Consider the following 12,659-nt stretch of genomic DNA (forward strand, 5'->3'; position numbering starts at 1 on the left):
TGGTAGCTGGCAGATGGCGCGGCGCCGATTGGACAACAGTGGGCAGGGCAAAGGGAGGTCTCTTTGATCCCGCCCCGCCGCTTGCGCGACTGGCGGAAGGGGAAGTGGGGCGGAGGGGCAGGTGGCGGAGGGGAAGATGGCGTACCAGAGCCTCAGGCTGGAGTACCTGCAGATCCCACCGGTTAGCCGCGCCTATACCACCGCCTGCGTACTCACCACTGCCGCAGTGGTGAGCAACTGCAGCGCCAGCTTCTCATTAGCCGGACTGGATATGATCGGTTTTTAGGAAACGGGGGTTTGGGCCTCAGGGAACCCCAGATGGGCTGGTCTCAGGGGTGGGTGGACAAGGCTCACTTTGGGATTCGGAATTGCTTTGAGACCGGATAAGGGAGTGCTACTGCAAGACGGGTAGAGGATCAGGACTGCAGGTCAGTTTCGGAGAGATGAAGGCCAGACCTATAGCAAGTCAAGGCAGCGGGAGCCGCACATCCAGAAAACGTGCCTGAGAACTCTGGCTATGTCCAAGTGGTACCTCGGTGACTAGTAGGGTGGGGGGCGGGGGGAGTCCGCTTATGAGTAAATTTAGATATCGAGGACAGAAAGCTGGAAGTTGGCGAGAGGGAAGAGTCTTGATATAAAGAATGTGGATATAGAGGTTGTCTGGAAGCACCCTGCCCTGACAGTGGCAAGCTCTTGAATCTCGGTTCTTTTGAGGGTGTTGTGTTGCTTCACCCAACTGTTCTAGATGGTGCCCATATGATGGGCAGATTCATAGCAGCTGCTCTTTACTTGCCATATATCTTAAGAGTAATTTGCTTTAAGGAGCTCTTTTTCTATTTCAGCAGTTGGAATTGATTACACCTTTTCAGCTGTACTTCAATCCTGAATTAATCTTTAAACACTTCCAAGTAAGTGGTCCGTCACAACCATAATTGTTTCAGTTTTTAAACTTGTTTTTCTTTTTAGTAGTAAATCCTGCCGTGTACTCCCTCAAAAAAGAATTCAATGGGAATATTTGACTATGAGTCGTATAGTGAGGTTTATAAAGCAGTGATTCTGCAGCCTAATTGGGCTTCAGAATCACCTAGGGAATGTTTAAGAGATTCTCAATTTCCTCATCATGTACCAGATGAGGATCACAAAGGGTAGAAAGTAAGAATCTGTATATATATATTTTAAGTTCCCTGAAGGGTTTTGATTTGATGTGTCCATTTCCTATATATAGGAATCACTAGTTTAAAGTTAATATTGTGTTTGACAGGAGACTGACCAGCCTTTAGAAAGTTACAGAGGTAATACAAGTGAGCCAGCTGGGCTGCGTGGGCTCGGCAAACAAGTTACAGAGGCAAAGGAAGGGCCCTTGGAGCTTAGGAGAAAGAAAGACAAAGGTGACTTGCCTGGGAGGAAGAAGTAGAGGAAGGAAAAGGCACAGGCCTGGTCCCAAGAGGGAGAGCACCTCAAGTCTGCTTTTAAATTGCTTCATCTTCCAGGGATGAGATCATACTGACAAAACTCCAAAAGACCAACATCTTAAACAACATGCCAGTTTATTAGATTACAGTGGGAAATAGTACTTTCCAGTAATTAGAATGCTAAATGAGAGATGTATTTTTCTGCTCTAGGATATTTTTATAGGCTATAGTTGGAGAGAGAGACTTGCCTCTACACATTCTATTCCCTGTTTCAAATGTGTTTCATTCATGTTATACCCATTGATCTCCAGCTTGCCTATGGAGACACAGCTTTTGAGATTCATTCTCCTTTGTGTCCCTAGAGTATCTGTAAATGCTTCTTTTAGAGCATGTGCCATTTCATATTTGGACTTATTTTATGCTTGCCTCTTCACAAGGATGAGGACTCTAAAATCCTTGATGCAGTTAGTATGTAGAACTGAATTGTTTCAATTTTAATAAATACCAATTCTTAAGAATTTAATGATGCATAAAGCAGTCCTGTGGATTCTTGTCACTGTCTTCTTCCTTTGATACTCACTGGCCTTTGCTAGGAGCTATATAGCTCCATCCAAGCATTGCTTCCTAGTTAGTACTTGCTTGGTTTGATTTTGCCTGGGGTTAAAACCCCTGATACTATGTATCTGCATTAGGAGTTAGGAGTTCTAGGTCTTGAGTTCAGTCTCCTTTACAATTTGCCCTTTGGGCAAGTCATTTTGAAAGTATTTAAGACTCTTAGTTTTCTTATTTGTGCAAGGGGATGGCAGTAACAGGATTAAGATTACATGAGATAATAGAATCTGTTAAAACACTTTAAAATGTTAAGTGCTCTACCATTGTGAGAAGTTGTTTTTATTGTGTGTCAGTGGGTTGGGTAGGAAAGAGTATATCAGGGTTTCCAACAAGAAAAATAAATGGCCTTATATCAATCAATTATAGAATTTAATTATTAGAGCATTAGGTCTTTACTTGTAGGCATATAGCTATTTACTCAGACTGGAACTTGAGTGTTTGCTTTATAATTACTCCTCACTCTGGACATTTTGGACTGCCTAATATAGAGACTTTTTTTTTTTAGCAATTTATATTAGGTCCCCCTGGAGTTTTTTCTGATATCCAAAGACGGTTCATTAGATTGCAATACTACAAAGTGAAGGCAATGTTTTTTATTATGCAAATTAACCTTGTCTTTCCATCAAACTTTTTCCATGATTTGTCTGACCATGTTAGAGACAATCACAATTTTAAGTTTTCTGTCCTATTGTCCTTACAAATTTCAGGAGCTGACTGTCATCATTCAGATTTTCAACAAGAAGCAGCACAAAAATCCAGCGTCAATTTTTGTGCCCCACTTTTTGGTTCAGAACACGGTGTCACATATCCATGGACTTCCAACCATTGTAGTCAGAGGATATCTCTTTTGTTTTAATATGGAAATGTTTCCTAGTATATTTTACTCAGTCTGTCTCTTGATTTTTTTTTTCTTTTAACAGATATGGAGGCTAATCACCAATTTCTTATTTTTTGGGCCAGTTGGATTCAATTTTTTATTTAACATGATTTTTCTGTATCCTTTACTAAGTGGGGTTAGCATAAAAACCTTAGGTTTACTTAGGAAATACAGTATTAAGTTGAAACTATTAATCCTGTTAGTTTTGTTACTGTCTTAGCTGTAACTTCTAGATACTGGCTCAGTGGTACACAGAGTAGTTAGTTGGTCAGATAGTGTTGTTTTGATGGTGTCTGTAAGTCACTGTTGGTTCAAGGGGCAGGTACTTAACCGTAAGATGATTATATTTCACCCCGTAAGTCACTTGCAAACCTGATCAAGTGAGATGAATGATTTAATTGATTCATAGTTATAACATCAGCAGATACCGTGATAATTAACAGCTTTTTGGTTTTTCTGTTTGTTTTGATAATTAACAGAGTTTTGATAGAGGTTTGGGACTGGGTTCATAAGGAATGGAAACTTGAGATCCTATATCTTAGTTACTTGTTTTCCTGGCCGAAAAGATAGTGCCGTAATGTCTGCTGGGCTTGCCATGTTCCAGTTTATTGAAAGACAGGAAGAGTCATGCTCTGGTCATATGGTAGTTGGGGCTACTGAGCCAAGAGCTTTCTCCTCTGACCCTCTGGAAAGGGCAGTTACAATTCACCTCATCTACAGTAGACAGAGAGCCATGTAGGGTTGACAGGATTCCTGCCCTAGGATGGATTCCTGTGTCTCCTAAATACTATATTATTCTAGTAAATTTCTGATAAATTTTTTTTATCGTGATGCAATTTCATTGACTGAGATATAGAAATGCCTAATCAACCTGCCTTGAAGAAGTAGATTATCACACAAGGCTTCTTGTGGGGATTTCTTCTAAATTAGCTTGTGCAAAAGTGATGCAGATTGTGTGGCTGAACATGAAAAAGGTACAAATTTTAAAAGGTTTAATAGGTGACTGGGAGTATGTGTTTCCAACATCTGGCTTATTTCCCCAATTGGGAACAGTTTTTGTAAACTACGGAGTTGCCTAAAATGGAAAAGAGAAGTAACGACACGGCCACTCAAACAGTCTTACAGAAAAAAGGCTTGGCTTACAAATAACATGGAGTCCAAGTGTACCTACATGGTATGTTAAATTTTACTTTTTTCATATTTGTGTGGTAAACATTTTCTTAACTTGGAACCTAAGATATCGTTACTGTCGAATGCTAGAAGAAGGCTCTTTCCGAGGTCGGACAGCAGACTTTGTATTTATGTTTCTTTTTGGTGGATTCTTAATGACTGTATCCTTAAACAAATAGAACAAACACAGGAAAATGCTAACACCTTCTCTCTTCCTAAAGTTTTTCATCTGTCTTCCACAATTTACTAGGTACCCTGAACAAACAGACCTCTAGATTTTAGCCTCAGTGTACTACTATTTATTTATAGCACACCTTATGGGCAGCTTTCCAAGCTTAGAGGTTAGACAAAAAGCTTTTTCTTTTTCCTTCTTCTCTCTCTCTCTCTTTTTTTGTTTTGTTTTGTTTTGTTTTGTTTTTGACAAGATGCTTTTCTACTGTGAGCAAGTCAGAGGAACTTTTTAACCCAGGTGGGTTACTGTTATGTATCTAAGATATATAATTGTTTGTGGGTGTACTTCACTTTTAAAAGATTAAGCTGGTAAGATGCTTATTTGGTTACTACCAAAAATGATACATTATTTAAAAAAAAAAAGAATTATCAACCATTTTAACAAACTTGAATGTTGTCGTGTCTGACAAGATAGTTTTGCTCCATGTGGCTTTATTCACCTCTGTAAAGGTGCTAATAATGAGTGAACTTTAATGCAATTATTGACCAAATAATTAACACATTTTCCAAAAAGGCAAAAACTTCATGAACGGAGAATAACAGTTTGAAGTCCAGATGAGTTGGCCTAAGCAGGTTTTTGCCTGATTGCTCTGGGAAATTATTTTCAGGATTTTTTCTTCTGAAGATGTAAGTAACTGCTCTGACCAGTGCGGCTCAGTTGATTGGGCATTGTTCCCCAAAGCTAAGGTCGCCAGTTTGCTTCCCAGTGAGGGCACATGCCTGGGTTGTGGGTTTGGTCCCCAGTGAGGTCACGTGCAAGAAGCAACTGATCAGTGTTTCTCACCTCTATGTCTTCCTCTCCTTCTCCCTTCCCCTCTCTCTAAAAATAAATAAGTAAATTCTTTTTTCAAAAAGATGTAACTAATGCTCAGTTTTCCTAATTTGAACTTTTCTTAGAGCACAATTCCTAGTTCTCTTACCCATCTCCCCTATTACACTTTTGATGTTGATATTTTCCTTAATGCTCTCTGCTAGATTTTTGGTTTGTTTGTGAGCTTAGTTTTCTTGGGCCAGGCTTTTACAATAATGCTTGTCTACGTGTGGAGCCGAAGGAACCCATATGTCCGCATGAACTTCTTCGGCCTTCTCAATTTCCAGGCCCCCTTTCTACCCTGGGTGCTCATGGGCTTTTCCTTGTTATTGGGGAACTCAATCATTGTGGACCTCTTGGGTAAGAGTTTTATCACTACTTTTTCTATTATTTACTTATAAACCTACTTTGTCACTATTTTTCATGTTTATTCTGTTTGGCCTTCACATAATAGCTACTATGGAATTATTTCATAGTTATATGCTCAAAGACTACAATATTAGGTTTTTAATTTTTACTAATTATATTGATATTTCTTCCTAAATATAAGGAATTTATGTTGGTATATTCACCTGCAATCAAAATTTTAATCCTCTGTCTCCTTTATTTCTGGTTGACTTTAGGTATTGCAGTTGGACACATATATTTTTTCTTGGAAGATGTATTTCCCAATCAGCCTGGTGGAATAAGAATTCTGAAAACACCATCTATTTTGTGAGTATTTAAACCAGGTTGTGTGTTTTTTGCATATAAACTGGGGCAGGGTCCATGATCATCGGTCAGGTCAGTAAATATTTGCAGATTGAGCAGCCTGCCTGCCTGCCGTTGAGGAGCACTGGTACCAACAGGAACAGACAGTGCCAGGGTTGTGGCAGGAGCCTGGTTAACAGGCTCAGATGTGCTGAGGCTGATTTGTTCATTGTTCTCCAGGATGACCTCTAGCACCTCCTGCTCCAGAGAGGAGTCTGCTGGTTTTATGAAAGCTGCAGAGTTTTTGAGAATACAAAAAGAAAGGAAGAAAGCTACTGAGTTAGAGAGGTGAAGTAGCAAAATGGGCAAAGCTGACTAGAGGAAAGTTTTTAATGGTGGAATTAAACAGGTGGTATAGGTAAGCAGTAGAAGGGAAATAACTTGGGGCTAGAAAACAGATGTAGGCTGTTCACTAACCAGCCAAGTCCCTTCCTTTCTGCACATCATTTTTCCTGGGAATGGAGCTTTCATAGGACCTCTTTCTACTCTGAAATTTTGTGTCCTTGGGATATACTGCATTAAAAAGGGTTCACTTGAAGAATAAAATGCGAGTTTCCATTATAAAATTCTGGTTGTAGAATAGTTAAGCAAAACAAAGTAAAATTTTCTTTAAAATCCCACCACTTACTAACTTTTTGGTATGTGTTTTTCAGTCTTTTATTGTCTGTGTACTTTTTAAAAATGCTTTTTCGTGACCTTTTTAAGTAGTATGTGTCATAATAATTTTTCATCATGTACATCCTACAAAATTGTGACAGCCACATGATACCATGTGGTATGAATATAGCATAAGTTTATCAAGACTTTTTTTAAGTTTATTGATTTTAGAGAAGGAAAGGGCGGGGAGCAGAGAGAAACATGATTTGTTTTTCTATTTATTTTTGCACTCATTGGTTGATTCCTGTATGTGCCCTGACAGGAGATCAAATCTGCAACCTTGGTGTATTAGGACAATGCTCTTACCAACTGAGCTACCCAGCCAGGGCCTAATCCCTTATTGATGGACATTGGCATTAGTTCTTGCTTTTCCCTTCTATAAGTGGAGTGGTGGATATCCCTGTAGCTAAATCTTGGCACACATCTATGATTATTTTCAAATATTAAATTCCTAGAAGTGAAATTTCTATTTTGTTTATTGCTAAATCGCTGTCCAGAGTGGATGCTCAAGTCTACACTTCTACCAGCAATGTAAAAGTGTCCATTTCCCCACATCCTCCACAAACATGGAGGTACTGCATTTATTCTTCCCTAGTTTGGTGAACAAAGGACTTCTTTCCCCTTAGGTATTTGAAAGTAAATTGTCAGTCTAATGCCCCTTTAATGTATATTTTCTATAAACAAGGGCATTCTTCCACAGTCAAAATCAGGAAGTGAACATTAATCCACAAACACAATTCCACACTTGGGAATTGTCCTAATAATATTCTTTATAGCAAAAGAATGCAGGGGTTGCATTTAGTTATGTCTCCTTTAGTTCAGAACAGCTCCCCAGTGTTTCCTTTGCTTTCATGACACTGACATTTGTGAGGATTATAGGCCCATTTTGTGGAATGTCTCTCAATTTTGGTTTGCCGAATGTCTCTGACATTTAGGTTCAATCCTTGGCAGGAAAATCAGAGAAGTGACACTGAATTCTTCTAATTGCAGCCTATTAGGACAGGATTTCAGTGTGTTGAATTTGTCAAAATGATAGTTATTACTTTGATTACTTCATTAAAGGTATCTGTGAGGCTTCTCCACTGTTTTCTCTATAATTAGCATGTATTGCTTTTTGTATTAAAAATTAATGAGGTAAAAGCTAATGTAAATATGAAATGCACATACCTTCAAAATATGATAACTTACAGGGGATGGGGCTTGCTAGAAGAGGGAATGTGGGGATAAATGATGACAGGGGACTTGACTTGGGGTGGTGAACACACAATATACAGATGATGTGTTACAGAATTGTACACCTGAAATCTATGTAGTTTTATTAACCAATGTCACCCCCATAAATTCAACAAAAAAATATATAACTCTTTCATTGGTAGGCAGATGTAATGCTTGTCCATTGGTGGAAACGCCAGAGATCTTTTTGACCTTGCAGTATTCAGGACCTAAATTATATCTGTTTTCTGTGTTTTAGGAAGGCTATTTTTGATACACCAGATGAGGATCCAAATTATAATCCACTACCTGAAGAGCGGCCAGGAGGCTTTGCCTGGGGTGAGGGCCAGCGCCTTGGCGGGTAAAGTGGCAGTGCCAATAATGGACCCAGCTGGGAAGGACTCAGTGACACACCCATGGGGATTCTTCTATCCTTTGTGTTGCAAAAGTGTGGACACTTTTGACAGCTTGACAGATGTTAACTCCAGAAGCACTTTATGAAATGGTACACTAATCCAGAAGACATTTCAAGCAGTTTGCCAGTGGTTCCTCACTACACTGGTACTGAAAGTGTAATCTCTTGGAGCCAAAAAAACTGGAGAAACAAACACCCTACCACTTCTGGTGAACAAGTACTCGAGTACTTGAGTTCTGTGGTATAAGGCAGAGCTTTTTCCTCCTCTTCTGTGATAGACGCGGCCATGGTGTAAATGGAAGTTTCAGGGAGGAAAAAATAAAACTGAATTCCATCTCTCTCTCACTGAATTAGAGCTTTTGTGTGTGATCTTTTAAATTATGATGCTATATTTCAGCACTCCTGCATAGGTGTGAACTCGGAGCAGCTTCCATGCTCACTCCTGTGTCTCCACAGCTTTTGACTGGATTTCATTTCAAGATTGGAAATGTGGCTGTATATACATCTTACTAATTCAGAATGCCAGCTGCAGTAGGAAGATTTGTTTCTGTTCTCATTGGGGTTTTACAAAACTTCAAGTTGTCAGATGATTTGGAAACAAGGGGTGGGGGTAGGGTGGCTCTTGCAGCAGCAGGAATTCAGCTATAGGAGGGTCCAACTATAGGCAGAAAGTTCACGTGGCATCTGATTTACTCTGCCTGCATTTCTCCATTAAGAACTCCAGGGGAAGATAATGGCCTCCTTCTTGTGAAGCAACAGATTTTTAGGCCTGGAAACCAGTTTAGAATGTTGACTTTGGAGCTGGATGAACAGGTACCAATTAGGCAGGGATATGTTTCTCCTGGGTCTTTGGCTGATGAACATTTGCCATTTGCTTTATGGAAAACCAAGAAGCTTTTCAGAGCCAAGTACCTGGTTTACTTTCCAATCAGGTAGAAATTAGACAGGTTCCACAGAAATAGGAACTTAATGCCTGTGGTTCAGTAAATGCTTATCCAAAATAGTAACTTCCCTGGGTCTCTGCATGTTTGCATTCATGCTGCCTAAGTAATTCAGGGAACCCAGAGGACTAAAAGGGACACCCCCAGAAAACAGATTGTTTCAAATAGTTTTGATAAACAGCATGTAGGCACAGGACTATTTCCTAAGTAGTTCCAGACTCTGTAAGTGGTAGCTTTCTAGAGTATGCGATTTTCCTCTGAAATGAAGGTTTAAATTAAACATCCTAAATGGGAATTTTCATAGTGTTTGTGAAGTGAATAGTATTTTAACATCTGATTTCAATGGAATATGCATAAGGAATGAAACTTACATATTTTACATGCTATTGGTTGGTAATTTTGAATATGATTGTTGCAATTTTATAGAATATGGGTTAATGGGACTGCTGTTTTTCCTGAGTGGTTTAAAAACTTTAAATGCCAATCTTGGAATGCATAATCCTTAGGGGATTCTTAAATTGTTGTGTCTTTGTTCAAGAAAGCTTGAATTGAATTAGTAGGAGTTTTTTATATTCATTTTGGGACTAGAAGTGGGTTTCTCTAGTTTTATTTGTTCTCCCTCAGTTAACTGAGTTATCCCATTCATGGAATTTTTGTGGTAAAATTTTAATCCTAAAATCTTTTCCTTGGCTGTTCATTTAAGTAAGGAATGTCTGTGCATATTGATGGCTGGGTAAAACAAGAAGCCAGTTTTGAATTGATAGCCTAACACAGTTGGTTATGGGAGTTGGATTTCTCTGATGGGATGAGAATTCCTAGCGGCAGGATGCCACACTGTGCCACTTTACTCTGCCCTGGGCAGTGGTCATTTCAGTCACCAACCTCTTATCAGATTGGCCCGTCCCACTACCACTATCCCTAGCCCTGTGTTGCTTAACAGGTTACCTAGGCTTACCTGAACATAAAGAAAAATTTCATCATCTCCAACTTACCTCTCAGTCTCGATTCTTCCAGAACACCCTTTTACATAATGCAAGTCAACTGAAAAATGAGATTCGGTATATGGAATTTTGTGACAAATTTACCTGACATAATTTAAGGGATTCCTGGATTCTACCAGTAATACTGAAAAGCACACCTAACCAAGGCATAGTTTTGTTGTTACTGTAGTAATACAATATACGTTCATTTTTTTTAAGTGGACGTGTAAATTGCATCTCCCTCGGAGATAACATTTTATATACATTTTGGTGTGTTTTTTTCACTATGGATTTCTATTTGTTTCTCTCTTCCCATTGTTCTTTTTCTGTGTCACTCTCCTATGTCCTAATATCTTTCATACCTCTTGTGTAGTATTTCTAAGCAGAGAGTGCCCAAGTGTTAGATTTTGGTAATGAAACCCTCGCTCTGTCTCTAGGGTCTATTGAAATTAGGAAATATTGGAGCTACTGGCATGTTGCATAAGAGGCTTCCTAGAATTGTCGTCTGTCTTTGATAGCCTGTATTTTATGTTGCAGCCATGTTTTCACTTGATAGGTGAGTGCCATCTGTGTTGTAGTCACACTATGCCATTGTTTTCTAGTGTGTAGGATGTCCCCTAAGCTATTTGCATATTATATGAATTCGCATTAAAGCTGTTGAACTTTTTATGATCAAGTAACTTCTCTGCTCAGAAATCCACAGTGACTTCTTAGCCCCCATACCAAATGCATACTTTTTGTCTTCCTCTGAACCCTACTCCCACTTGTACCCAGCAGGGACCCCAGTTCAAGTCTCTTAAGTCCTTCAAGGCCTGACCTCTTTCCTGGTTCCTTCAGAAATCTTGACTCTAAGGCCCATTTCATTGTCTTTCTGCTTTGAACTCCTGTAAAGCTTCAAGTCTGTATGACATACTCTTACACCAAATTATATGTTGTCTTGTACTGTTACTAGCTGGTACATGTATATTAGTTGTCTCCCTCATGAGAATGTAAGCTCCTTAAGGGCAGGGACCATGTCTTAAACTTTTGTATCCACCACAGTGCCTAGCACAGTGCTTGGCACATATGTGCTGAATAAATACTTTGTTTATTGATCAGCAAACTATTATCTGGTATTTTTAACTAAAGAGGGGTTAATGTATGTGCATGCAAACTTCTACCTAGTTGCTGAGGCTTGTGATCTTGAAGCAGGGTAGAATAAAACCAAACATGGTCACGGGCAGTGGTTTGATGGTCAGATAAGCCAAGGAACAGCAGTGACCACCACCAGCTGGTACGATCATAGTGAGAATAGACAGTTAAGTCCACAGACCATCTCAGAGCACTTAAGAATGAAATGTGTTTAACAATTCACCTTTTAAGGGGATGGATGGGGCGAGGAAGAGCAAGAGGGAGTGGGGGATGGGGACAACTAACAACAACAACAAAAAAATAATTCACCTTTTGGAAGAAGAACCCAAATATTTGAGTAGTTAGCTTGTGACCATCTATATATGAAAGTCATTTAACCACAAGAGACTTATTTTGGAGGGAGGCAGATTTCAAACTGCCGATGTTGTGGGGGTTGGAGGGATAGAGGAGGAAATGTGTGTAACACTGCTGGATGCCAATATAAGATTTTATTTTTCAACTCTTTCAGGCTGCAAAATAGCTGGGTCATTAGGCCAGAGGTTATGGATGAGTTGCCTACATATTGGTTTATTTTTGTCTGCACCCATTAAAAAAAAATTTGACCCTGGTTGTTGTGGCTCAGTGGATTTAGTTCACAGAACTGGAAGGTCACTGGTTCGATTCCCAGTCAGAAGACATGCCTGGGTTGTGGGCCAGGTCCCCAGCAGGGGGTGCATGAGAGGCATCCACACATTGATGTTTCTCTCCCTCTCTTCCTTCCCATCTCTAAAAATAAAGAAAATCTTTAAATAAAGATTTTTTGAGCTAACATTTAAAATGAACAGATTTTACATGAAAACTTCTCATTTTATTTTGCTTGATAAAAAAAAATTGGAAGATCTGGCAATACCCAGCCTGCATGGCAGCTAGAGACAGGGAATGTCCTCTATCAAGAGATCATTTCACTCAATCATATTATCTACCTCAACTCATCATTTGGAGCAAGTGTCTCTATTAGCTTACTCTGGAAAGCATACTGGGACAAAGGACTGAAGTCTGTCTTACATAATTTTCAAGTTAAGGCCTATAGTTTGAAAGTTAACATTTAGTTATTGTTATGGTCTGAATATTTGTCCCCCGTCCCCAAATTCATGTTGAAATCCTAATGCCCAGAGTGATACTAGGAAGTGAGGGCCTTTGGGAAGTTGTTAAGTCATGCGGTAAAACCCTCATTAATGGGATTAATGCCTTATAAAAAGGCTGCAGAGACATTCCAACCCCATTCCTTCATGGGAGGACACAGCAAGAAAGTTCTCCAGGCAGACATCATGAGAGTGCCTCCCCCAAAGACAGTCATGTCACCTTGACCTTGGACAGGGATCCAGAACTGTGAACAATAATTTTCTGTTGTTTGTAATTCACCTAGTCTGTCATATATTGTTATATCAGCTGCACAAACAGATTTTCCTTTTTATTTGGAT

General features: G+C 39.4%; 1 protein-coding gene across 4 annotated transcripts; it reads left to right on the top strand.

Annotated features, from left to right (window-relative positions):
- The first annotated feature begins 100 nt into the window (after nt 1-100).
- DERL2 (derlin 2) lies at nt 101-8,497 on the top strand. 4 transcript variants are annotated; one of them, XM_045824118.1, is made up of 7 exons: nt 101-229; nt 843-908; nt 2,945-3,018; nt 4,139-4,232; nt 5,278-5,473; nt 5,737-5,827; nt 7,992-8,497. In XM_045824118.1, the coding sequence occupies exons 1-7, from the start codon at nt 137-139 to the stop codon at nt 8,095-8,097; spliced, it is 720 nt and encodes a 239-aa protein (XP_045680074.1). In that variant the 5' UTR covers nt 101-136; the 3' UTR covers nt 8,098-8,497. The 4 variants fall into 4 exon arrangements, with proteins under 4 accessions (XP_045680074.1, XP_045680075.1, XP_045680077.1 ...); XM_045824119.1 differs by having other exon boundaries at nt 118-229; nt 846-908; XM_045824120.1 differs by having other exon boundaries at nt 122-181.
- The last annotated feature ends 4,162 nt before the right edge of the window (nt 8,498-12,659 follow it).

Source organism: Phyllostomus hastatus, unplaced genomic scaffold, assembly GCF_019186645.2.
Source record: "Phyllostomus hastatus isolate PE091 unplaced genomic scaffold, TTU_PhHast_1.1 phas_scaffold_55, whole genome shotgun sequence".
NCBI lineage: Eukaryota > Metazoa > Chordata > Mammalia > Chiroptera > Phyllostomidae > Phyllostomus > Phyllostomus hastatus.